The 25,940-nt window shown below is 39.8% G+C and overlaps 1 protein-coding gene across 2 annotated transcripts; it reads left to right on the forward strand.

The window, feature by feature from the left end:
- Positions 1–366: 366 nt before the first annotated feature.
- LOC128448651 (guanine nucleotide-binding protein subunit beta-4) lies at positions 367–25,188 on the forward strand. 2 transcript variants are annotated; one of them, XM_053431402.1, is made up of 10 exons: positions 367–524; positions 12,802–12,999; positions 13,386–13,424; positions 14,410–14,516; positions 17,088–17,151; positions 17,843–18,005; positions 18,414–18,480; positions 18,703–18,904; positions 19,336–19,552; positions 20,395–25,188. In XM_053431402.1, the coding sequence occupies exons 2-10, from the start codon at positions 12,943–12,945 to the stop codon at positions 20,499–20,501; spliced, it is 1,023 nt and encodes a 340-aa protein (XP_053287377.1). In that variant the 5' UTR covers positions 367–524; positions 12,802–12,942; the 3' UTR covers positions 20,502–25,188. The 2 variants fall into 2 exon arrangements, with proteins under 2 accessions (XP_053287377.1, XP_053287376.1); XM_053431401.1 differs by lacking the exon at positions 367–524 and adding an exon at positions 6,771–7,012.
- Positions 25,189–25,940: the final 752 nt, after the last annotated feature.

The following is a 25,940-nucleotide window of genomic DNA, read 5'->3' on the forward strand; positions in this document are numbered from 1 at the left end:
AATGGATAAAGGATTGAGTTCAAAATCCGCTTTATACATTTATTTTTATCTGTTAATTGATCTACATGGATCCTGACAACAGAACGTGTCCTCAAAGGTAACCACACCTTGGATTCTCTGGAAACCATGTACAGTAAGTGGCAGGTGCAGGTGTAAATGCTTCATACAACCCTCCTGGAACTCATTATAGCAACATGTGTATTAAAGGACATCGGGTCATTTCGGTCTTGTTTTCAGTCCTTTCTTTAACTGTGGTGTTGAAGAAATCCACCCTGTCGCTTTAACAGAAATACTACTCCCATCTCCCATCCTCCATGCCCCCTCCCATATGCTCACCCTCCCACTCAGCAGCTCTGTGCCTCATACTCCAGCTCTGCCTCTCTCTCCATTTACTGCAGCATCTACACTCACAGCTGAAAGGAAGAACTGAAACCAGAGCGCTGTGTGCGACTCATAATCCATGCCGTTTAGGACGTACGCAGAAAACTCCCACTTCCTCTGCTGCTGCTCCGCACTGGAGAAAGGTAGAAACGTGAATTGTTTTTTCTAACCGTGACATTTTTGGTGTGCAAATTTTTCAGTGTGGGTTCTTTCATCTGTGATGCACTGCCACGGAAAAATCTCTGCTGCCGGGGAAAATATGAAAACATTTCACAATTATAGATTTTAAAAGCGCAGAGAAGCACCTTCCTGCTTTTTCCTTTTTCAATATTTGTGTTTTTAAAAAGGCAAAAGAAGAAGTGTGATTTCTCGCTCGGAAATCTGCACCACAACTTGATTTAAAATGGAGATGGGTGTGGAGGCTAAATGAACATCTCAGCCTCACTTGCAGAATTAGGAGACACTTGACTGTGGATTTCAGGGAGCTCGTCAAACCTGTACTCCCGGCATCAGGCGTTCTGCGCTGTTTTTATGCAACAAGGAGGAGACTCCTCATATTCTGAAGCTGTGGTGCAGCAAAATCTCAAATGAAATAATTATGAGGCCAAGTAATAAATTAATGATTATCTGGTACCACAGTGATGCAGCTGTGATGAGAGGCTTTTTGGGAGAGCATTAGCACATCAGGGCTGTTCCTCACTTCCTTTATTTTATTTTCTCCCATACTTAACATGTCACTTCTAAGAAAACTTAAAGGATGTTAGTTCATGCTATTTGTTGCTTGATGCAGCGCCTGGTTTACAGAAGTGGGTGGGATTCCCCTGGACTGAAACACTTGCATTTCTTCTCTTTGCACATTTCCTCTGCAGCTTCTCCCTGAAACACAACTTCAAGCTTCAGACAGATTTACTCTGGAGTTAAGGGACGCCTCGTGTCACAGGTGCTTTTACTGAGAGCAGTTTTCTAATCCAGATGTTATGACAGGAAACATTGAATTGTGCACATGTACAAACACGAGGCTGTAAAAAGACTGGATACCGCCCTCGTATACACAGTTGTATTTGACTTATTTGTGAATATTTTTAACATGCATGTCAGAATATTTCAATCTCTAATATAATGTTGTCCCTACTTTTTCCTGTGTGACATATGTGTTTTTAAGTTTAATGTGCTGATTTAATGTGTTGTGAGATAAACAGTTTTCTATATGGAACTTTATTTGAAAACATACACAGAAATCTGATTTTTTTTTTAATGAGACAAGTCAAATACGTCATGCTGCTATGTATTTCTATCAAGGTTTGGGCAATGATGATTATATAGAATTGGTATTCATATTCACCATCTCTACTGAAAGGTGGACACCATGTCAGTGACTTTTCCGTCCTGCTGTATTAATTTCGGTAGCAACCGTACTTGTCCTTTGCCATCAGCAAACCTGACTCCACACTTGGTGTCGATAGTGTGACTCCACAACACAACATGAGAGGCATTATCACAGAAATGATGAGGACTCTTCAGCAAGCTGCCGCTGTGGCCGTCTCTCACGGGCCAACAATAGCTCCGAGATTAGACAAGAGCCTGACATAGGACCGACAGAGTAAAACCACTGGTAGTTAGGACTTAAACATGACCTGAAGTGGTCACTTCTGAGAACTGTATGCATGAATGTAACTGTGGATCCTCGTTACGTGACCAATGACAGATCCGCAGGGGATGGTGGCCACTGAGGTGACAGATTTTTTCTTTCTATGGTTTCGATTGGGTAAGATGCAGTGCAGGTACAGCCACACATTCTAATTTTAGCACAGAAGAGGAATCATTTACTTTTGGGACACAGCAGAATACTGTATCCGCAATGTGTACAGATTCAGACACAAATACATATTTTCCATGTTAGGAAAAAACAATTTATGGTCGTAAACAGTATACAGATCCCAATCTACGGGAAAACCATATTGGACCCAGTGAAGAGATGGTTCATCAGCAGTGTTTGACTCAAGATGCATAATTTCAGTTGGACCGGCCAAGCCCAAGCTGTGCCAGTAAGCAAGTAAAAACCCTGAAACTGTCAACATCTATTTGCCTCATCACACACAGAGGGAGAAACAGAGAGAGAAGTGGTAGTGAGCCCAGCGAGGCACGCATATTTTAAGTCACTTTGCACTTTTCAAGAGGGCCCTTTTTTCAATAATCCATTATGCATAGCAGCTCTGGCTCTCCCTGGTATTTCTCCTACCTTCTTGACGTCAGTTGCCATTTGTGAGGGTTACCCTGGCAACGGCCAGCCTCCCCGGGAGATGTCTGGTGGATAAGACGGCCCTGATAAAGCCTTTTAAGGTTCTACTGTTGCTACACCTTTTAATTGCCTTTGATACAGTGGAAGTATTACACGGAGGTCGTCGGGGCGCGTCGCCACATTTGGGTTAGAAGAAATGGGAACGTGCAAATAAAAATAGACATCGAGAAGCTGCTCCGGATTCACGTCCCATTATCTCCACTCGATTTGATCACCCACGTATTGGGCTCATTTTTGAGTAGTCCTGTGAAACTGAATTGGACAAGATACGTCTATTTTTAGCCACATTGCTCTTCTGTTACACAAAAGGCAAGTGTACTGATCGTTTTAACAGCGTGGCACTGTAGCAAGGAGATTATATGTGAAGAGGGGATGCAGCATACGGCTTATCATAACGCCTCTACACAATAAACACATACATTTATATTATAAAATCAAATATACCTTAATATGTGTCTGTGAACATTACCATATTATTGTTATAGTGCAGCAAAATGAATTATTCCATCATAGCTTTGCAGTACCTTTGCATATGAGGGGATGCAGAAACCTCTTGATAATCCTCTTGGGCGTAAAACCAACCTCGAATTCAAATATTTCCTTCAGATGCGTAACTGCTACTGTACTTTGAGCCCTGATGAATTTGCATCCATGCAAAAAGAAAAACGTCTCGTTTGTGGGAAACAATTCAGTTGAGATTCAGACACTTTACCTGTTCCAGGCTCCAGGGGACTATTTATAGCCTCGACAACATGTATGTCTTTCTTTTTTTTTTCAGACACCAGGGCTATTGATGTGCTATTTTTACAGTGTCAATTTGCTCCCTCCCTCCTCCCTCCCTCCTTTTCGGTTGCCAAGCAATGGGCCAAAGAACCTGATTGGCCAAGGATGTGCTTTTGAACACCCTGACTCTGATTCTCAGCTGGCTAATGAATTCAGTCGTGTTGCTCACTATAGAGGCTGGAGAGCAAACTCCGTCATATGTAGTGCTTTTACACATTTTCCGGTAAAATCGATCCCTGGTCCACAAAAGGCTAAAAAGAAAAACATGTAGAAAGACATGATGCAGGACTGGAGTTGAACTGTAGTTGCATTGCACACTGTGTGATTTACATCTACTTTGAGCAATCATTAATAAATTTGTTGAGCAACATCAGACATGACACGACAAAAATCTTTGGCTGACCCAGGATTACGTCATCTTCAAAACAAGCTACGGCAAAAACCTGTGTGCGTCATAACTCAGATCAACTAGAAATAACAGAAAACCAATCCAATGCCTTGTCGACTGTAAGATCGTAAAGACTATAGGTCTCTGATAGATTTATGGTTGTGTCTCGGGATGTGTCATCCAACTTCTCTAAATTGTACGTGAGGATGTTCAGTCATATTCTGGGATTATAACCATTCCAATAAATTCTCGCTTTCCAAACAAATGTTCATGAATATATAAATATAATATTATCAAATAATAGCCTATTTCCAGGCTGAGATAATGATCATTAAAGACAAAAAAACTTTAATCCCAGCTGCTCTAATGACAAACCATTTACAACACATGTCACCTCATCCTCGGTATGTGTTTAGGGGGAAATGGGTCTGGCACACCTAAACTGCTGTGTGTGTGTGTGTGTGTGTGTGTGTGTGTGTGTGTGTGTGTGTGTGTGTGTGTGTGTGTGTGTGTGTGTGTGTGTGTGTGTGTGTGTGTGTGTGTGTGTGTGTGTGTGTGTGTGTGTGTGTGTGTGTGTGTGTGTGTGTGTGTGTGTGTGTGTGTGTGTGTGTGTGTGTGTGTGTGTGTGAGAATTCAATTAGACTTAATCTGACCCCATGCCACTCCGAAAGGAAACTAAGGACTGGGCAACTTTCATCTTCCCTCCATTGATTATGGCTCGTGCAGAGATATGGAAAAGCCTATCCCACTGCTCCCTTTCATTGAGCCCATTAAAAATTCATCCTGTCCTAATGGAGAAATCCTTTTCAATGAGCCCACCGCGCTGCGCCGGGGTGAGACTTGGCACAGCTGTCTACTGGCACAATCCAAACCTTTCAAACCTTTTACTTTGGGTTTTGGGTGGTGTTTGGAAATAGCTTCCTATTAATCTTCGCTTATCTAAAGCATAGTTACAGTGACAGATTTAACCTCAGGGTAGCAACAGAAAGAATATACATTTGTCATAAAATATATTGTCTTCAATTTAGCACTATATATAAAAAAAACACATGCCTGCAACTAGTGAGTCATTTCTTAATCTATTGGTCTCTGGGTTATTTTATTGGTTCAGAAAATAATCATTTAATCTGTAAATTGTGAGAGCTTATGGTAACATCTTGATATATTTTTAGATCAATTTTCCATAATAAATTAGTTATTTACAAAAAATCAATATAGTTTTTGATTAAAGTCAAGGGGTTAGTTGACTTATCATTGCAAGTCTATATATGTTCTAAGCATTTTAGGGCACATATAGGACATATGTAGCCTACATACATTTTTTATTTCTTTGTTCTGCTAATGCACTTGGCCCATCCCTTATTGTATTGATAAGACACCACTGATTTACAAATATAAATATATCTTCTTCCAATATTACATATATTTGACTTAATTATTATTACTAACAATCATTTGGCTTATCATTTAATCTTTTTATGTACTCTTTGTTTTATTAAATGACAGGAAACCATAATCAGCGACACCCAGAGTGGCGTCTTTAAGTTGCACATCAACAGTCCCAAACCCAAATGGACTGAATTAAAACATTCATCATATTTTAGAGGCCATTTGTTTGGCCATTTGACTGAAATGACACCCTCAGTACCTTTGTGTGATTACAGACTTCATCATAAGGTTCCTGAACAGACAGTTGTCTTTGAGTAGATGAAATATAACCACAAACCTTCTGTGCATGTTTTAATTTAAGTGTTTTGTACCTTTGAGCTGTTTATATATAATAATACAGAATAGACTGAAAAAATGGAAATCTATTCTGTACCTTTAAAATGAAGTTCTCGGGCAAAAAGATAGTCACTATTGATAAGATAAAGTTTCATCTACATTGTAGAAATTTGTTTTTTTTCATTGAGCCCTACATATTTAAATACTTTATATTTGAATTGAGAGCGGATCCTTGACAAACTAAACATCTTTTGAGTTTTTATGACAGCTGAATGCTCCCTCAGGTTCGGAATAGAAGGGTGAGGGGAGGGGGATTCAGCTGCAACACCCAACTTCACCACTAGATATCACTAAACTCTACACACAGAACCTTTAATCAATAGTTGAGTGAAAGAAAATGTATTATCAACAACTTCTCGTTTTTGATCAAAAATGTAACACACTGTTTGTTGGACACAAATGCAGGGGTTTACTTCTTTTATGCTTTATCGTCTATTACGGTAAAATGAAAAATATCTGGAGGTGTGACAAGCGTCTGGATATTTTCTGATGTTTTTCAAACTCACTGAAAAAGGACTAATCATAAATTAGTAATTCACTGGGAGAGACAACATTGTGGAGTAATCTGGAATATGACACAGTATTTGGTTCTTTATATCCAGCTGTAGTGAGTCGTGCACCGTACATCTCCTTATTCTTTATTTGCACAGCTGTAGCTTCATAAACCTCAGATGAACTCAGGTGTGGCCATGAAGTCACAAATGGTGATTAATCACATTTATGGTCCAGATGAAACTGTACCTCCCACTGTGTGTTGACAGTTGTTGTGGTTTTATTCGGTGTTACACCAGAGCCAATGAACCCGTGTTTGGTCTGAATGTGTCTAATACAGTGGTTAGAAGAGTATTAGTATTAGAATCCCTCCACCACAGGCAGCTCAGCTCTCACATTAGCTTCCTGTATCCCATTCGGTTCCTTTTTGTTGAGGGGGCTGCCAGACCGTACCACTCCGCCTGGAGGTAAACCCACACATTTACAACATTTTCACCCACCTAGAAAGGACGTTAATACTGAGCGATTTTGAATGCTGACTCGAAACAAATAACATTCGGGAAGTATTTGCCATTATACGTGTGCTTCAGCGGTTTTAAAAGAGAAGCATATCACGGTCCCCGCCGCCGTGCACCCCTCAGCGTAGGCTGTTGCCATGTTCCCACTTTCATGGGTGTGGTGATTAGCTTGGTTGGTGAACATTTTCTTTTAGTCTAATGTGACCCGAGTCGCGCTCGTCCCTGAGCCACTAAAACCGTGAAATCGAGTTAAAATGAGCGCGGCTGCCTGCGGGCTTCGTCTCACAACTGGGACCATGGCTGCCGTGTGAAAACAGGAGTGGTTCGAGAAGACGCACGGAGCCCGAGAGAAGCAGCCTGTTTCAGGTAAGGACGGGAGCGCTCGTCTCTGGGTGTATGTCTCTCTCTGCGGGGGGGTTTGGCCGTTTCTCCTGCTCCTGTGTAATGGTCGTGTAGCCGAGGTGGAGGTGTCGACATTAGCTTGACGGACTCCTGTTCGCAGCGGTGGAGCTGTTGACATAACTGTTCACACTGTTGCCTCAGCGCTGGTTTGTTCCTGCTGGAAATTCACCGACGACCAGACGCGGCCTTCCCCCCCTCCCCTGTCTGTTAAATGACTGTGCAGCTGCGACACACGCACATTCTTCTCTTCACAGTTCGTACAGATGTTTTCTCATTTGCGTTATTAACCCTGCCCCCCCACCCCTTTTCCCATCAAACACACATACATACATACACACATACATACAGACACACACACACACGCATATACATACACACACACACAGTCCGCCCTCATCACACTGGTTGCGTGACGACTCGAGCAATTTGTCGCTCGTATAAAAAAATGTCTCTGTACTCTGTCATCGGTTCATACAGATGTGTAGAAACATTATATTTACATGCATGTTGTCAATGTCTCCATGTGATGCTGCTGTTATGTTATGTTAAATATATATATATATTAATTTTAGGATCATGGTCGTTTCTATAGTTCTTTAAATCTACAGTTCATTTGGTGCTGGCTAGTTTTTACCTAATGGTGTCATTACTTTTATTATGATAGATAATTAAATGGTAAATTATTCAAGTAAAATATCAAATCCTCTGATTCCATCTTATCCAGTGTGAAGATTTACTACTTTTCTGTCACTGTGTATTATTAAATATATTTCATTATTCTCACAGTTTTTATAGTTTAAAGTTATTATTTAATCAATAGAAAAATATCCATTTGTAAAAATACTTATGACGAGCAGTCCTAAAGCCGAGACCAGTCAACATCATAGATAGTGTAGGACTGAGCAATTATATCTTCACTATATTAATATTAGTGAGAATGAGAACAGTAAAGTTGACTGTATCAAATATGAACTCTTTTCTATATTGTGATCGACACTCACTTTAATATACCCATACAATCTATAACTAATGTAGTTTTTACAATCAATGAAACCTTTATGACAGTAAATATAATGCAATTTTGTTGAAATTCTGAGGTCATGATTAAACTGTATAATCAACCTATAAGATGCAGTCTTTTGGGGGTCATGTTGAACTGTATTATACATCATACATGTATATGTATATATATCCATGACAGGTGTTTCTGTTTTTTCACCTTGTCCCCACTGATATAAACGGAATGGACAAAAAAAGAAACACCACTCATTGTAATACAGTAGTGTATAATCTTGATTTCTGAAAAATATTCTCTTTCACAGCATGATGCAGATACACTGTAGTGCATGTCCCTGCTCAACCTTTTTTAGTTGTACAGCTGTATGTGACCAAACCTAAACCACACCTCCGTTGTGGTAACAAAACAACAGCTAGATGTTCACAGAAAATCTAAAACTTTCACGTCAAAGGATCATCTGGCGTCAGAATAAGGATGTCATTTGAATCAGTTCTCATCTAATAAGGTTCTTGTAATTTCACTAATTGTAAAAAAGAATGACTGGTCTGTGACTACATTGTGTGTAATTCTGGTGTAGGTGTGATACCCGTGAGCAAAGTAGGTCAAACAATCATCACACACGCTCACTGTGTTCCTGTCCATTTTTTCTTAATAAGAATCTCTCTTAAGGTCTCTTAACGTCTAATTCGCTGTTCACGAAACATGAAGAATATGGTGTGAATGTGGATCAACTGAACAGAAGGAAGATATGTAGTCGTTCACCTTACTGGAATCTCACCAGTTATTTCCTCCATTCTCTGGATGTTTGGAATAGTTAGCGAGTTACCTGAACAAGTTTACACCTGGTGGATCTGCCTTCCTTCATCTAGCTCCCACTCTCATAAATAAAAAAAAACAGCTGGTAGTTTGCCATTGATTTTTCAGTGGAGCTCATTAAGCATACATTTCAAACATCAAAAATAGGCCCTTGAATAGAAACTGCAAAAATAGGATCAGGTGGAGGATTTTGTATATTTTTTCATCTATTCTGATTTGGCTTATCAATTCCGGTTATCAATTCCTTATGTATATTCCAAAATGTAAAAAAAAAAAAGGGTCAAATGTTTAGATAACCGCACAGTCAATAGTCAAAGTATTTGTCACAATAAAAGCAACTACAAAGACGTTCATGAAAAACATTTGGTAATATATAAAGGTCATTCATGAGCAAAAAAATAAACTAAGTTGTTTTACTTGAAGGTTTTGGTGATATCTTTATATATATTTTACTAGTGAAGGAAATATTTTTTCTTAAATATGTTTAACAAATTTCAAACTATCATGCATGTCTTGCATATTTTGCCATTGATTATTATTAGTTAAAAATACAAACGGTTGTTGAGGATAAATAAAGAACTCAATACTAAAGCTTATAGTTATTTCACATATTGCTAATTAAACATTTTGTGCTGTTTGAGCTTGTTGCATTTAAACCTCAAACAAAATGATCAGAACAGACAAAATTTATGAATGTATAAAGTCCATCTATTTTCTGTGTTCACTGCAATGAAAGTTAAATACTTAGTCCAATTTATAGAATGTGATTTTGATCATTATAAATATTAGGATCTTACTCTAAATCCACATAACATTTGTGTTAAGCCCTCTTGGTGGGCCATGATACAGGAACTTGTTCAGACCTGGCATTTCATAATGTTAATTCCTTAGCTTCCTGACCATTTCATGTTGTTGGGCGCCTGTGGCTTTGGGTGCAGCTGCACTGCCTGCACCTCCTGCGGCTTTCTTCACTTGCATTATGGTATAGTTGTTGTAACCAACAAGGATGTGATGGTCTCACAGATCCGGTTCAAAAGATACCTGGAAAAAAAGATTTGTTCATGTTGTTGTGCAAAAACAGCTGTGTACCCATTAAAGATTCTCGCAAAAACAATGGTTTAAAAATAGAAAAAAGTTACAACTAAGGACTATTATTTTTTTCTTATTCAAATCATTAATTGTTTGTAATAAAATGTCAGAAAACCCAATTTACGTTCTATCAGAAAAAGGAAAATCCGTTTTATCTCATGACATTCAGTGATGACCAAGTTTGAGGATGATGCTATATTTGTATATAATGATTATCTGATAGACTGATGGATTATTGAATTATAGACTATTTGATCTGTTTAACCGGAGTCATTATATGTAATGGTCGTGTATTAGTGAACCTTCACCTCTTCTTCACATTGACGTGTATAAAACTGAGCCAATACAATTTTTTTTTCCTTTCTGATAGCAAGTCCGAGCTCTGGACATTGCATATTAACCGATATTGAGTACGGATCTACTGTACTGCATTTGTTTGTCTTATCTATTTTGTTTTGGGGCTGTCTTTGCCACTTTACACTTTGTCATTTTTTCCATTCGTCTTGGTGAACTCATGGTCTTTCATGTGATAGTTCTTAAAATGCTTTATGAGATTGCTAGTTTTGTATCTAGCCACACTTAAGCCACCTCTGGAAACTGAGGTCTATCATACATTACACAACAGCGTTTATTTGTGGGACATTCCACAGTAAAATATTGCCAAATTGCTGACATTTAACTTGCTAAGGCTACACTACCAGAAATCACATCTTCTTAAAATAGTACTTGGTAGTGGCGGTACAACTTAACTGCTGTTGTGGATTGACGAAGAATGATGAAAATTGCTGTTTTATCAGAGTGAAACTAATATTCTGAAAGCTCTGGTATTGGATAGGTACAAAGATTTGCATACTTGCTGCTTCACGACCCAACATTTTCGGGTGTATCAGAGGTATTTCCGATGCTGGACTATTGTGACTATTGTCTCAGATATATCTGCTCCTCTGGATAACTAATGTCTGAGAATTATGTGGTTGCACATAGTTTTATGACAGCTGGGATCTCCTGCTGACTGCAGAGAGCACCAGGCTCAACAGGTTGGATGAGCGGCTGGTTGGTTGATCTGTGTCATTAGGCCTGAGGAGGAGCAATTGTAGTTTCCATGGCCACAGTCTGTGGTGGTGCCAAGCAGCCCTATCTACTGTAGCTGGCAGCCTCATACTAAACAATAGGCAGCTCCGGCGCACAGCTCCGCCTTTGTCACCCCCAATCGTGTGCCATGCTCTTGCTCTGTATTGGCTCTGCTGCATGACTCGAGTCACGCAGCTGGAGAAAACACATACTCACACTCACAGGGATTGAGGTTGACATGCAGTTCATGATAGTTTCAGTTTTGAGTGTCCTGTTTTGGTTTTAAATTGACTTATTTAGTACCCAAATGTGATTCATGTGGCACTCTCATAAATCAGGCCCATTGTTTGCCTTAACATCAGGGCTGTACGTTTAGTCCACACTGATGGGAAAGCCCCTGAAGCATCTCGTTTTTCAGCATCATCATCTATCCTACCTGCGATATTTATTTCCCATGTCATCTCTCCGGTGTGCTCCGTTGCAGTTCACAACACAGGCCTGAGGCTGAAAACATTGATTGAAACGTATTTTAGACGATTGGAGAATGGCATATCGGATGCTTTAGTAGTCCACAGTGTGCTCTGTGTGACGTGGCAGACTTCAGAGGCATACGGTGTGAATGGATCCATGGCAGTAATAAAGCAGCACCACATCACAGGCGAGCTGACGCTGAGAGCCTCTCTTCAGGGGGGTTGCGTCATCCGGCGGAGGGAGTAACCTCACTCTCAGGCAGCTGAAAGCACTGCAACTCTTGCTGTCCCTCATGCCTCGTTACTGTCAAAGGCCTCCTTGGCTGAGACAAGAGTCCACAATGAGCCGTCCAATGCTTCCTCTCTTGTGTCAGTAGAGAAAAGGAACAATGACCAAAACTAAGGAAACTGAGAAGCTACTCCTTTAAGAAAATAAAAAAAATATCTTCTTTGCTAATTGAACTATTTCATTTTAATTATTTCCTATTTGTATAAAGATGTGGTTTCTTTAATGGTGAAGACGAAAATGTGCCCCAATGGTTTTAAATGAATATAAAACACAAGCATCCTCCTCTTTACATTAACATGATTTCCTGTGGAGAGGAACGGCTGGATTCGGCCTAATTGTTGAATTATAGAAACTGGAAATGAAAATTTAATCTTGGAGGGTTAGACTTCTGGACGGCAGACTGTAAAACAGCCTGGAAAATGGGGGTGGGGGTGCGGTCCAAACATTTTCTGAGGAGTGTCTAAGTGCTTCATGACCCACATTCATTCTCCCCAAGGTAAATGTAGTGGCAACCTGCATATGCACACACGCACATACAAACAGATACTGCTGAATCTGACACACTAAACCCAGACACGCATTCAAATAAATAAACATGTAATGCTCTCACAGGTAAATACATATGTTTTCGTTCTCCCTATTGTCTAATAAACCTTTGATAGCTGCCTGTAGTTCACAACACACAGATACACACGTATGTTCAGGGTTCTTTTTGGCTGGGTTGAGCAAATGGTGCACTGCAACAACACAAAAGGCCGATTGAGTCACAAAAGGTCAGAGCCGGGCTCAGATGGCCTTTTGAACCATACTGGGGGTGTTTGAAGAGCCAGGCCACCCTCCAGGCCCCAACCCGGCCCCACCCTTCCCAACTCTCCACAGCACCCTCCTCTTTGGTCTGAACCCAAACAGGATACCTATGTTTGTCTGATGGAAGTCTTCCCATCCTTCGCTCTCCGTCCGCCTTATTAACTCATAGTATTTTTGTCTCTCTGTCTTGCAGGTGTCAATTGGTAAAAACGCGTGAGTGTGTGGGTGCGTTTGAGTGAGTGTGTGTGTGTGTGAGTGCACACGTGTAGGCACGTGTGTTTTCCCAAGCCAGTCGGTATTTGGAGCAGTGACCTGAACACACCACAGAGGGACAATGAGTGAGCTGGAACAGTTGCGGCAGGAAGCCGAGCAACTACGCAATCAGATCCGGGTACGTGCACGTGTTTGTTTATGTTGACGTGTGTGTGTGTGTGTGTGTGTGAGTTATGTACGTGTGTGTACACCAAATGTTTGCCACTGTCTGCTCCCTACAAGCTGTGACTCACACAGTTTCTGATGAGACACTGGCACACTTGGCATATAACTAGTCAATCAGGCATCCCCCCTTTCAAATTGGATTCTAGAAATTGATCCTGTGTGATTATTCTGTGACATCTGGCAATAACTGTTCATTTTCAGGCACTTTTTCAAAGTAACCTTTTCATCATACATTTTTTGATGTCTGTCTTTCTCCTTTTTGTTTAAGGTGTGGTTGACTGAACAAGCTGAAATTTGTCTCTGATCCACATGATTTTTGAGATTTCTGTTTTGTTGCAGGATGCCAGAAAATCTTGCAGCGACTCCACTCTGTCACAGGTAAGAGACTCACTCCTCATATTCACATCACTTGGTAAATAATAAAAACATTTATTTCCTGTACAAGTTTGCATCTCAACATCTGTGTTTTCACAAGAGGGGAAAATGTTAAAAGTTGCTGTAAATAACTTAAATTGTGTGAAGAAATGTTTAATAAATTGTTGTTTTACATAGTCACAAGGCAGAACAATATACAGGGAAATCCAAGAGTTAAGTTTTGACCTAGTCAAAATACTAGACTGTATATAAAGATGGACAACGCATTTCCTAACACTCTTCAGAAATAAAGTTAAAATATCTTGGATAGGAATGATGCTATCTTGTGTAATTGAAGCCAAAGTCTCCGCAGTAGTGATCACAGATGGAGCCACTGTAGTGAGGTCATGTTGATACAATTGACCAATCGTGAGCCAGTCTTCGCTGAAAATCATGGTGTTTCAGCCTGTTTAGATTGCATCCAATAACTCATTTAAACCAACCTCACAGAAAAATGTACACTTGTACAAACATTGATGTGATAAGAACTACCTTAATGACAGAAACCATGTTTGGTAAAAAAATGGTTCGACGTTTACTTTGACTTTTTAGTTTTGTCTATGTCACTTCCACTAACTTGGATGAGGTGTGGTTTTAGACCGATGCTGCAGCCAGCCACAAGGGGACAATCGAGACAATTTGGCATCACTTCTGGGGAGCAGTCAAGTCGTCCATTTTTATATACAGTCTATGGTCAAAATAAACATTACAAATATTTCTGGACCCTGTTTATCCTCAGCTCTTCAGTATTTACAAAGATATGTTCTTACACATACCATATATACATACATACACACAGATATTATACAGCAGTAATGACCTCCGCTATTATTCTTCACTGTTCACTGCTGAGTGATTTTGGGCTGTTTTGCTCAGCTAGTGTCCATTGGTGATAAGTGCATATGGGCCCTGCGTGTAACTACTGATGCGTCCTCCTGTGTTTTGGCAGATCACAGCGGGTCTGGACTCAGTGGGCCGGATACAGATGCGGACGCGACGCACTCTCAGGGGCCACCTGGCCAAGATCTATGCTATGCACTGGGGAAGCGACTCCAGGTAGAGTAATAACTCTACAAAGAACACAATTAGTAGCTTCCATCAGTTTATGAAATAAACCTGTTTGTTCCTCTGAATTTATTCTGTGTTATTCGTTGTAATTTTAGGTTTTAGGGGCATTTAGCAAATAACAGATGAGTTGTACTATGGTTCAGCTTTCTTTTTGGTTTCTGGAAAATGTTTGGAAGTGACTGCTGCAGATTTATACTTTTTTCTTCATCAAGTTTTAGTTTTTTAAAGCAGGAGCTGATTTAGGTTTGCACACTGAAGTCAAATTATTTGTAGTTCTCATGAAATGTCTACAGTTTTCTGAACGAGGGAATTTTTTCCCCTCATCCATCGTCAAAATCTGGCACAAGGAGTCACCTTGACTACTGCTAACACTACAACTATAACTGTAAAGATACATGCCAGTGATGGGCAATAAATTGCTTGTGAGAGCAGACAGTCTGCAGGTTTTCATCCCAGCCAAACATGAACACACGAAAAGCAGAGTACAGGGGTTCAGCAAATATCGGTCTCCCAAAAAGTGCCTTATTTGATACATTTTTCCTACATTATTGTTTACACAAAAGCCAACACCAATTAGTATTCTACTTGACTCACCACTTTTAGTAGAGCAGCTCTCAGTATTACAGCATATTGTCACTGTAACTGTACACTGAAACAATAATATATGATTAAGGAGTTCAAGGCTATTATTGTATCATTGATGTTGAAAGTTGTCTTTCTCTGCGTTTAATATGTCTTTGTCACTCTTGATCTTTCTCTCTGTCCATCTGTCTCTCAATGCAATGCACTGGGGCAGTGACGGCAGTCCCAGGTGTGGGACTATATACTACTACCAGTACCTCTACTGCTACTACTATTACTACTACTACTACTTACTACTATTCTACTAATATGACTAATACCACCATAAATGACTGTCACTACTGCCACCGCCACTACTTCTGTACATCTGTCTAAGTACTAGCACTAATTTACACCCTCACTATGAGCACAGTAATGATATTCACCAGGCACAGAGACACACATTCACCTCAGACTCACATTTAGTTAAAGATGCAGTAAGATCTACTGTTAACAGTGTCCAGATTGGACAGCAAGTGCGGTCTCACACTTGGGGTTGTATAAAAATCAAACTGCCTTTTTAACAATTTGTTGCAATTTTGAGCACAGAAACCTATCAGCCACAGTTTTATTTACACCTTAGTATGCATGCAGTACACTAATGTTGTAGAAAAAAGGAAATAGGAAGATGATGTAGCTAAAGATGTAGATGATGTTTTTGTAGTTAAAATTTTGTAGATTTTAGAAGACAAACATAACACACTCCTGTACTTTTTTCAGTACTGAAAGTTTTTGCTTGAGTCTAAAGGCTAATTTATGCTGCCGTTATGTATAAATAGAGATACGATGCAAAGGTCACTGCCTATGTCTTTCAAATTCAGTCTTTACTTTGGCAAGGTTGTTAAGCAATACATCCACTAGAGGGCAACGCAGAAGTCGAGTTTGTCTTCCACGACAAACATGATGACGGTGGAGGAGGTTGTTATAATCTACCTCATAAAATGGAGGCAAAAGAGGCCGTGTTGTAAACAGCAGTGTTCCAACTTCAAGAAGTAATGCCATTTTTGACATTTCTTCCTCATGTGCTATGGTTGTTTCGCTTGAACTATCAGATACTGCCCCCTGAGATATGTCCATATCCATTAGCTTTCAGAAGATGTGCAGGAAATTTGGACAAAATGAATATAGAGTACAAACAGAAAGTTCCGTCGGTGTAAGGATCTGTCATTGAGCATAAAAGAGCCATAGTGTTTTATTACAAAGCTTAACTCTGATATTACTAATATATTAGAATTGTGATTAATCATTCTTCAGTACAGATGAGTCCGTTAAGCGTGTTGGTGTGAATGTTTGCACATGTGTGCCTAACACCCCCTGGGTGACCCTGCAGGACACCAGTGTTTATTTTGTATACAGCCACTGACATTTGAGCTCGATGGCCCTCCTCTTGATTGCGGCGTAGCACCGTCAAACCACTTCCGGTCCCCAGCGAGATAAAAACACACAGTCAGGATGGGGGGGAAGGGTTCCAGCTGTTCCTGCATCTTTACCACCTCCTGCACTCACTCTGTCCTCCCTGTTCTCACTTCCTCCTCTCCTATTTCTTCTCTATACTTGATGTCCCATCACAGCTTGTTTCTCATGCTTTCCCAACTCCTCGGGCCTCCACCTCCCACCCAACAGCAGGCTCTTTTACATAACCAACGTGATAAATATTGCATGGAGTAGGACATTTAAAGTGGCTTCCCTGGATGAGGAGACGTCCACCGGGAGAGGGAGGAAAAGGGATGTTGGAGGGAAATGAGCAGTAGGAATCTCACTGAAGAGCTAAATGCTTTTAGACAGAGCACCTGTAGTCTTTCAGACAGTGTAGTACAGTAGTCTGTAAGGTGGCAGGCTCTCATTGCTTTTAATGAACGAGGTGCATGTACCTTAGATTATGTGGATTTTCCAACATGTGAGCCTTCTTTCATGCTGCTGTTTTTCATCTGTTTCCAGGTTACTCGTCAGTGCCTCGCAGGATGGAAAGCTTATCATCTGGGACAGCTACACAACAAATAAGGTGTGATTACTGATATTCAACGGTAAAATGTGTAAGGAAAGGCAATCTATGGTATATTTTGTCCCAAAGGGGCCCAATGCATCACGTAACATACCGCGCACAATAGACCACTTATATATAAATACACCAAACATCAACCATTAAAGCTACAATATATACTCTACTTCACATGTCTAGTGTGGACAACTAAAAGCAATCAAAAACATTTGTGATCCTACTTATTGTTGTTTCGTAATCTGGTGGAAGATGGAATGAATAAGTCATATTTGTATTAAAATGTATTAAAACATGAGTAAAAGTACATGAAGAAGTTATTCTTTGTATCACTCCTGTCAGATTTTACTAACTTTCCTTTTAGATTTTTGTAGTAACTTGTACTTATTACAAGTTCATATCAACTGTCCAGCTTCCATTTTAGGCCACAGTGCAGTTGATTTAGTTATTTATGTGATAAAGGAGAATACGTTACTAACAACATTGGGATAAAAATCTTCTTAACGTTTAAGTTCCATGATGCTTTACATCCTTTGCCTCAGTGTTACCCATGGAAATGGCAGAATTTTGTGTTTAATACTTAAAAGCATAACACCGCTTCCAAACTTTTCATTAACTCAAATAAGCCTTTAAACTTAACATAATTTCCTCTTATTGCACTTCATAAAGAGATGACCTTGGCTCTCCTTGTCCATAGATGCATGCCATCCCACTGCGCTCCTCCTGGGTGATGACATGCGCCTACGCCCCCTCCGGGAACTATGTGGCCTGCGGAGGCTTGGACAACATATGCTCTATATATAGCCTGAAGACCCGTGAAGGCAATGTGCGCGTTACCCGAGAGCTGCCGGGACACACAGGTGAGCACGGCACAATAAATAAAAATAAAAGGAGACCTAACAACCTTCATGCCAAGCATGGTGTTTATTTATACTTCAATATATTTATGTTTGTTGAATTTGTTTTCATAGATTGACTTGCAGGCACTCTCTAATACACTTACAAATGTGTGGCTCCCTATAAACAGAGACAACTGCTTTGATGATTAACTACAGTGAATGCACATTTTCATAATACCACAACATGAAGGCAGCACTGGTTGATATTTCAACACAGGCCCAACTCATCTTTTTTTTGTGAACATAACTACTTGAACAAGATTCAGTAGCTGCCGGCTCTGGTTAAGAGTTAAGTGCTTTGTTTAGGGGAACTGACAAAGCAAGGAGAGATCTCTTCCTATCTGATGTGGAACCTCTGTTTATCTGCAGGTTATTTGTCCTGCTGTCGTTTCTTGGATGACAACCAGATACTGACCAGCTCTGGAGACACCACCTGGTGAGTCAGCGACATTGTGTCCTCGCCTGCAGCCTAAAGAACAAGGCTGTTAACATGATTGAAAATATTCTATTCACATTAAATTAGCACATTACAGTTGACACGTGTAATTTTCCAATATACGTTAAAGCACGAGTCTTTCATGCTGTTTACTTCGAAGCTTTATTATTACTCGGGCAACATTTTCAGTAATCATTCCTTACCAAAACATATTTTCTGCAGTGCATTGTGGGACATAGAGACAGGCCAGCAGGCTACCACCTTCACTGGCCACACAGGAGACGTGATGAGTTTGTCTCTCAGTCCTGACTACAAGACCTTTGTGTCAGGAGCCTGTGATGCCACCTCCAAGCTGTGGGACATCCGTGATGGCATGTGCAGGCAGTCCTTCACCGGCCACGTGTCCGACATCAACGCCGTCACCGTGAGTACTGGACATTTAGTGACAAACGCACAGCAGGAAGGTGATTCAGGCTGCAGATTAAATATAGCCCTATACGTAATGATTATAACTCAGTTTACCCTCCATTTAAGCCAATACAGAGAAGACCTGATAAGCTCATATTGGGAAATGTCAATATGTTTCATTTAACTATGTATTGATCATTTTGATTCCCCTACTGGAAATATTTCCTGCTCATTTTTAAGGCAGGTCTCTAAAGCTGCATGTTTTTTCCCCCCTCTGGGTTAGGGTTAGGGTTATGAGTATGAATGACTATAACACTTTGGGAAGAACAAGAAGCTTTTTGATGAAAATATGTCTCTAGAGAAACCAACCTTGTGCCTCAATAACACAATATAATGGCTTAAAAAACACTTTCCTTCAGCTTAATTTAAATATTTTTTCCCCTGTAGTTTTTCCCCAATGGAAACGCCTTTGGCACAGGCTCAGATGACGCCACCTGCAGGCTGTTCGACCTGCGTGCCGACCAGGAGCTGATGATGTACAGCCATGACAACATCATCTGCGGGATCACCTCTGTGGCTTTCTCCAAGAGCGGCCGTCTGCTCCTGGCTGGCTACGATGACTTCAACTGCAATGTCTGGGACACTCTGAAAGGAGAGCGTGCAGGTAAATGATGTCTGAATTCTCCTCCTGGCTCCGCTCTCAATCTCTCACAATGACAGACAAACACTGATCGGCTAAAATTACTTAATTTGGTCGTTGGGTATAGAAATGATGTACAGTTTTATTTGCCTTTAGATAAAGGAAGTGAGATCTGATCACAATTGGTCACTCTAGATCAGGGGTGGGCAATTCATTTTCCCGAGGGGCCACATGAGAAACATGGAGAGTTGTGGAGGGCCGGACCAATAAGCTGAACTCATTTCTACTCATAAATTTGATAAGCTTCTACAAGTAAGAGTAAATGTTATGGTTAGACTATGAAAAAGGGAGGCAGGCAAAGTAATACCGCCAACAATATATCACACTTTAATCAACATTTACAAGAACAGTTGTTGAACAATTTTTTGCAGTACTCCAAAGATCAGCTTTAAATTAACTTTATAAAGTGCTATTACTATTTGCATACAGTCTAATCACCACATTTGCTCGTTTTCTTTATTTTTTTTTGTTAAATGAGAGAAATCTAGTCTGTTTTGGGCTTGATGCATGTGGAGACGCACAAGGAAATGTGTAGTAATGTTTGTGGCATTAGAAACGGGGGAATGTTTTTGCATTAAAAAATATCTTAAATTATTTATTGATTAAGACATAGTCGCTATATTTTTCTGTCAGTTCCTTAATTGACTGATCAAATAGTAATTGCCCTCTATAATCAAACATATGTTTCCTGTCTTACAAAGCTTAAGACTTTGTTGTTATGTCTGAGTAATTGTTATGTCATGTTTAAATGGCTCTTGACTTTGACTTGCAGCAATATTCAGAATCACTGTTTCCCTGTCCTCCAGGTGTGTTGGCGGGCCACGACAACAGAGTGAGCTGTTTAGGGGTGACAGAAGACGGCATGGCTGTAGCCACCGGCTCCTGGGACAGTTTCCTCCGGATCTGGAACTAAAACAAACCTCCTCCCCCCCGCCACACCCAATCACTGCCTGCCAACCTCCACCTTGCAACCCCCCCACCCACGATATCCCCCAACTCATCTGCTGGGCTGGACCCGAGGGGTGCACACTGTGTCAGCCAAAATCCTCTTCATTCACCCCCAGTTCTCGTCTCTCCGGCCCACCAGAGAGAGAGTACTGACTCTTTCTACCTTTACAAGTGATTTTCTTTTTTGCCCAGCTACACACACAAAAATAAGAACCATCCAGTAGAGTTGTCCAATCAAAACTAAATCAAAAGTTACAAAAAACTGAAGGAGAAAAAGTAGAAGATTTCGTCCTTATAGAGAGGGCGTCTGTTACAATGACCAACAACAAATGCGATGACTGTCGGTGTGTAATATGTAAATGTATATATAAAGACAGTATATATGTATAGCATTATGTGTGTATATATGCATCATATATGCATATATAATGTGTATGTATATATTTTTGTAGTTTATCTCCCACCCTTGAGTTTTTTAATATAATTTTGGGGGGTTTTATGTTTTGTTTCAAATGCACTTATTGACATTACCACACATCAAAATGCCAAATACACTTATTTGGGCCCATGTGACTTTCAGACCAGTTCGACACAGCAACGGATCATAATTTGACCTAAAAAGTCTCCTCTACATTTGCTGTCAGTGAACCTAACTCATCCAGCAACAAAACAAAAAAAGCAAATGACAAGCAAACAACAATTTTCAAAAACAATAATTTGGCTCCGCTCAACTCACTTTCCTCATTTATATGTGTATTATGGTCACAGGCAGTGGGATTAACTCGTGCATCCTGCACCTCCTAAATGTTGCTTTCATGTGAATGATGACTGTGATGGCATTCTTTTCTTTTTTTTATTTGTTTTTTGACAACACGACCCCAAGCATTCCTCACCACAGACTTTTATTTTGGAAGGAAACTGTCACACTGCTGTGGTTGTGATTATAGAGATGGAGCTTAAAACCAACAAGCTCCGTTTAAGGTTTTTAGTTTGAATTCAGCTTTAGCTCCAAACTAGAGATCAGTGAATTATGGGCTAAAATAAGAAAATGTTATTCTATCGGAAGTCCTGCTTTGGCCTCGACCTGAGAGGATTTCAAATCATCAGATGCTGAATATCTGAAGACCACAGCCATTCCATGCAATCTGCTGTGAAAGGATCAATAACCCAATAATGCTCCTAAACATCATGTGCATTGTGTCTCTTGTAGCCTACTGAATCTACACTTATCCTATAATTTGGCATGAGCATCTCAAGTCGCCCATACAAATGACACTGTGGAGAGAGATGTGTTCTCCTTGAGCAGACGCTGCTCTCTACTTGTGTATGGACCAACAGAAACGGAGATTGCTCAGCTGATACGTGAGGATATGAAAAGACGATAAATGACAGCAGTGACTCTGTCGGAGGCCTCTGAGGACCAGAGAACAGAAGAAGAGTGAGAAACCTGTCAGTGCTCACCACGTCATTTTTCTTTTCTTTCCTAAATGAAGGATCAATGTGTCCTTTTTGTTGTTAACAAGGTGTGAACTGAGTGACTGCATGGGACTGAAATCATGTTAGCCACTCAAAAAACACATCAGTGCCACCACAAGCCTGTAAAAAAAAAAGAAAAACAAACAAAAAAAATTGAAGGGTTTAACACACAGCAATTTCTTTTTCGTCACCAAAAACATGTTATGAACTGTTAGATATTGCTAGTGAAGAAAGTACACTTGGTAGACAGACATGTACATTTAATAGAGAGCTAGAGATGCACTCACAAACTGTAGTACAAACTTATACCATGGAGCACGTGACTTATTTACCCATAGAGATAGTAGTTCAGATTTTTGAGTATTTGCTCATCAGGCATCTTCCATTATTTTGGTTCTTCTAATCTAAAGGCTTCATTTTTTTTTTTTATAGATTAAAACAAATAATGTGCGTGAGTTGGACCTATCCATCAGCTGTCTCAGGTGCCTATCTCTGAATATTAACAATGGACCCACATGCACCGGATAAAAAAGGGGCTTGTGCTCCTTTTGGGATGTGGCACTTAAGTGTCTCCATCCTGCCTTACGATACCATTCATAAAAGAAGGTAATACGTGCATCGACAACTGTAATGTTCTCCTCTTGCTATTCCTTTTTACACACTGATCAACAAGAAGATTGCTATTTATCTTTTTTTTCCCGATAGAAGCACATTCTGATACTAGTGAACACTAAAAGCATGCTTACGGTAAACCACATGCAGCGCCATACTGCTTCTTATAGCAAGTGTTTTACATCACTTTTTATACAATTCTGTTTTCTACTACTACCGTACAGTTTGTAGTATTTATCAGCTGTTAATGAAACCCCCTATTTGGCGAACCTGTATTTTTTTTTTAAGTTGGAGCTGCTTCTACCCGGCTTTGCATTAAAGGAATCCATTTGGAGAGAATTTAAAAAGAACAGTTCTAGTTTTAAGCCTGAGAATATCTTCGAGGTGTGTAGGATGAGATATGTATCGCATATCAGTGTGGAGGTGTGTGTGTGTGTGTGTGGGGTGGGGAGGGAGGGAGGTTGGGAAGGGAAGGGGGTCGATTTGCTGATGTATGTGGATAACATAGATCTAAGTGTTACTTCCTCATTTTGTGCCAATGTTATCCACAGACCCTGAGCTGTGAACTAGTCAATGTGACAAAAAAGAAAAAACAGAACATGTTTGCTCACTTTACTCAAGTGCCAGCCTTCTCCATATCCAACAATTAAAAATCACACGTCTGATTTTCTACTGTTCCACGATCAAAGAGTTGGACTGCTTATATCTGAAGATGGCTTTTTGTACCCCGAAATGTTATTGAGTTGCTTCTCAGACTCCAGTTTCTATTTCAGTCAGTGGACATCAGATGTTCATGTGTTCTCAGACGAGGTGACACGATGGCGGACTGACAGTTTGAACTTAAGGGGATAGTTTGACGCTTTGGGAAATTTCTCATCAAAACTGTCTGCTTGGTGAGATTCTGACCACTCTCGTATATATCTGTGAAGAATTAGGTACAAAGTGTTGTAAGCATTAAATGTTAGAAGATTTTAATTATGTGAAATTCATTTCACTTTTGCACGACATTGGGAAGAAAAACTCGAACCAACTTTTTGCCTCACATTTAAATATTTCCCCGTCGATTTCTCAACGTGCAGACATCTGAATGATTTGATATAAAGAACTAAAATTTGATAATTCTCAATCAAGTCCTAAAGCATATTTTTTCTTTGTTGTTAATGAACGTTTATTTGGGATAGACATCGGAGATAATTGTATTTATATAAAGTTGAACGTACACCAAATCTAAATGTGTCAAATGTGTCTGTTCATATTTGTTCCTTCACGCCAGTTTAGCTTCACTGTTTATTGGTAGAAAAAGCACCACAGAGTATTGTTATCCAAAAATAAATCTAAATTTTTTCACGAACGAAAGTTAGTTATTCTAACGATTAGTGAATTAGGGAGCTAGTAGGCACTTTTAAGAGCAAAATTAGCTTATGTACCTAGTCTTTGTGTTAAACTGAGCTAAGCTAGTCAGTAGCGTGGTTTACAGGAAAGCATTACTCACCTCATCAATGCCAAAAAGCGAATCTCCCATTGTGTTCAACTATTCCTCTGCAGTCTCTGTAGTTTTACTTTCAGATTCCGTCATTAACTGTGTGAACTTAAAAAAAAAAATCACCATAGCCCTTACCAGGTAAACAAGGGGATCGTCTGCATACGGACAGTGATATTCAGCCATGTCCTCGCTGTGTGCGTGTGTGTGTGTGTGCGTGTGTGTATTTCAGCAGTATTAACAGCTGGAACCTGGGATAGTAAGATAACACTTTGTGCCTGTGCAGTTCACTCATCTTAAGCAGTGCAGTAGACTCATTCATCAAAAAAAGAGGTGCTTGGCTTTGTTTATTATCACACGAGTGTTGTATTGACCTGGTTCAGACCCATCACTCCTCCACTGATCTGGAGCTGTCTGACGTTGCAACATGTGCCAACATTTCAATGCATTTAAGGTCTGAAGCACCACAACCTGAATCTGTGACTTGTTTTAATCCTCGTAACTTTAAAGCGTGTCTGGCTGTAGTGTTTTAGGGGGTTTTAGCAAATCGCCCACAGTGCCAAACGTTTAACGTGAAAGATGAGATGTGAAGTTGTCTTTGCTGCACAGGTTCAGGCAGTATTTTTAAAGACTATTTACATAATCCTCCGATTTAACAGCTGAATATGAAAAAAAATATATAGTTTTAAGTTTTACTGCATAAATTGTCAATATAGTAGGGGAAAAAAATCTTTGGACACCTCACCACTTGAATCGGTTGCACCACATAACCACAGCACCATCACCAAAACAATGCACTGCCCTTTGACTCTACAACCCACTGTTCTGACTTTTTCTTTTTTTGATTTTCTTTTAATTTATTGTTTCATGTTTTAAGCCAGTAAAGACCAGGGACTTGGTGCCATGATACTTCTCTTACAGTGCTATTGTGTGAAATTATAATCACTTGTTATGGAATAATTTTTATAGTCTTTTTCACACCAGACCTTTTTTTTGTATTTGTACAGTGGCTTGGTTATACTGATATGTTGCCATGAGTTATTGTAACCAATAAAAAAAAAAAGCTTTTAACCAAGAGTACAAATCCTGGCTGGATCTCTTTATCTAAATGTAGGAAGTGGTGAAAAATGTACATCGGAGACTTTTCATTCAAGAACAAGAAGCGGATGGAATTGACACTATACACACAGTCCACTTATTTACATATCTGTTGCTTCTTAGAATAGTTCTGGACCAGCAGCTACTTTAATTGTTAACGTGTCATTTTGACACTGACGATTGTCATTTAAGTCTCGAAAAAAAACTATTTAAAAATAACTTGTTTTTAAACCAAAAGCTGAACTGTATTTTATATCCAACAATGGACCATTTTATAAACCACTTTAGAACAAGTGTAAAATGTAATTAATATATAAAAAGGAAGTGATCTGATAATCTAAATTATTTGTCATAAAACTAATTCCTAAACAGTCAAATAAATCCCTTAATCAGCATACGCACCAGTATTAAACGGGTACTTCTCAGGCCCGGGCCCCTTTGGTGGAAATCAGTTCAGTAGTTTTAGCGTAATCCTGCTAACAAGTGGAAACGGAACTCCTTGGTGGCGACTATTAAAGCTTTTTGAAAAGTGGAAAAATGTTGCCCACATATAATGCAAGTTTTGAAGTTGAAGCAGTCATTACTCTCTTTGCCTGTAGGTGGCAACATTGACATGATTACATCCTACATTCCAGTAGGTGGAGCCGGTTGGCAGGTGAAGTACTGTCAGACAACAACCGTGCAGATCCCCCGTTTCAGCCAATCTGCAGCAAAATCCTATTTTCTTCTATTTTAAAT

The sequence above is a fragment of the Pleuronectes platessa genome, chromosome 9 (assembly GCF_947347685.1).
Source record: "Pleuronectes platessa chromosome 9, fPlePla1.1, whole genome shotgun sequence".
NCBI lineage: Eukaryota > Metazoa > Chordata > Actinopteri > Pleuronectiformes > Pleuronectidae > Pleuronectes > Pleuronectes platessa.

What these genes read in the sequence shown, in the direction of transcription:
- LOC128448651 (XM_053431402.1), top strand. Translation starts at nt 12,943, where the DNA reads ATGAGTGAGCTGGAACAGTTGCGGCAGGAAGCCGAGCAACTACGCAAT. An exon ending in AACTACGCAATCAGATCCGG is followed by an intron (nt 13,000 to 13,385) that starts GTACGTGCACGT and finishes GTTTTGTTGCAG; the next exon opens with GATGCCAGAAAATCTTGCAG. An exon ending in TCTGAAAGGAGAGCGTGCAG is followed by an intron (nt 19,553 to 20,394) that starts GTAAATGATGTC and finishes CCTGTCCTCCAG; the next exon opens with GTGTGTTGGCGGGCCACGAC.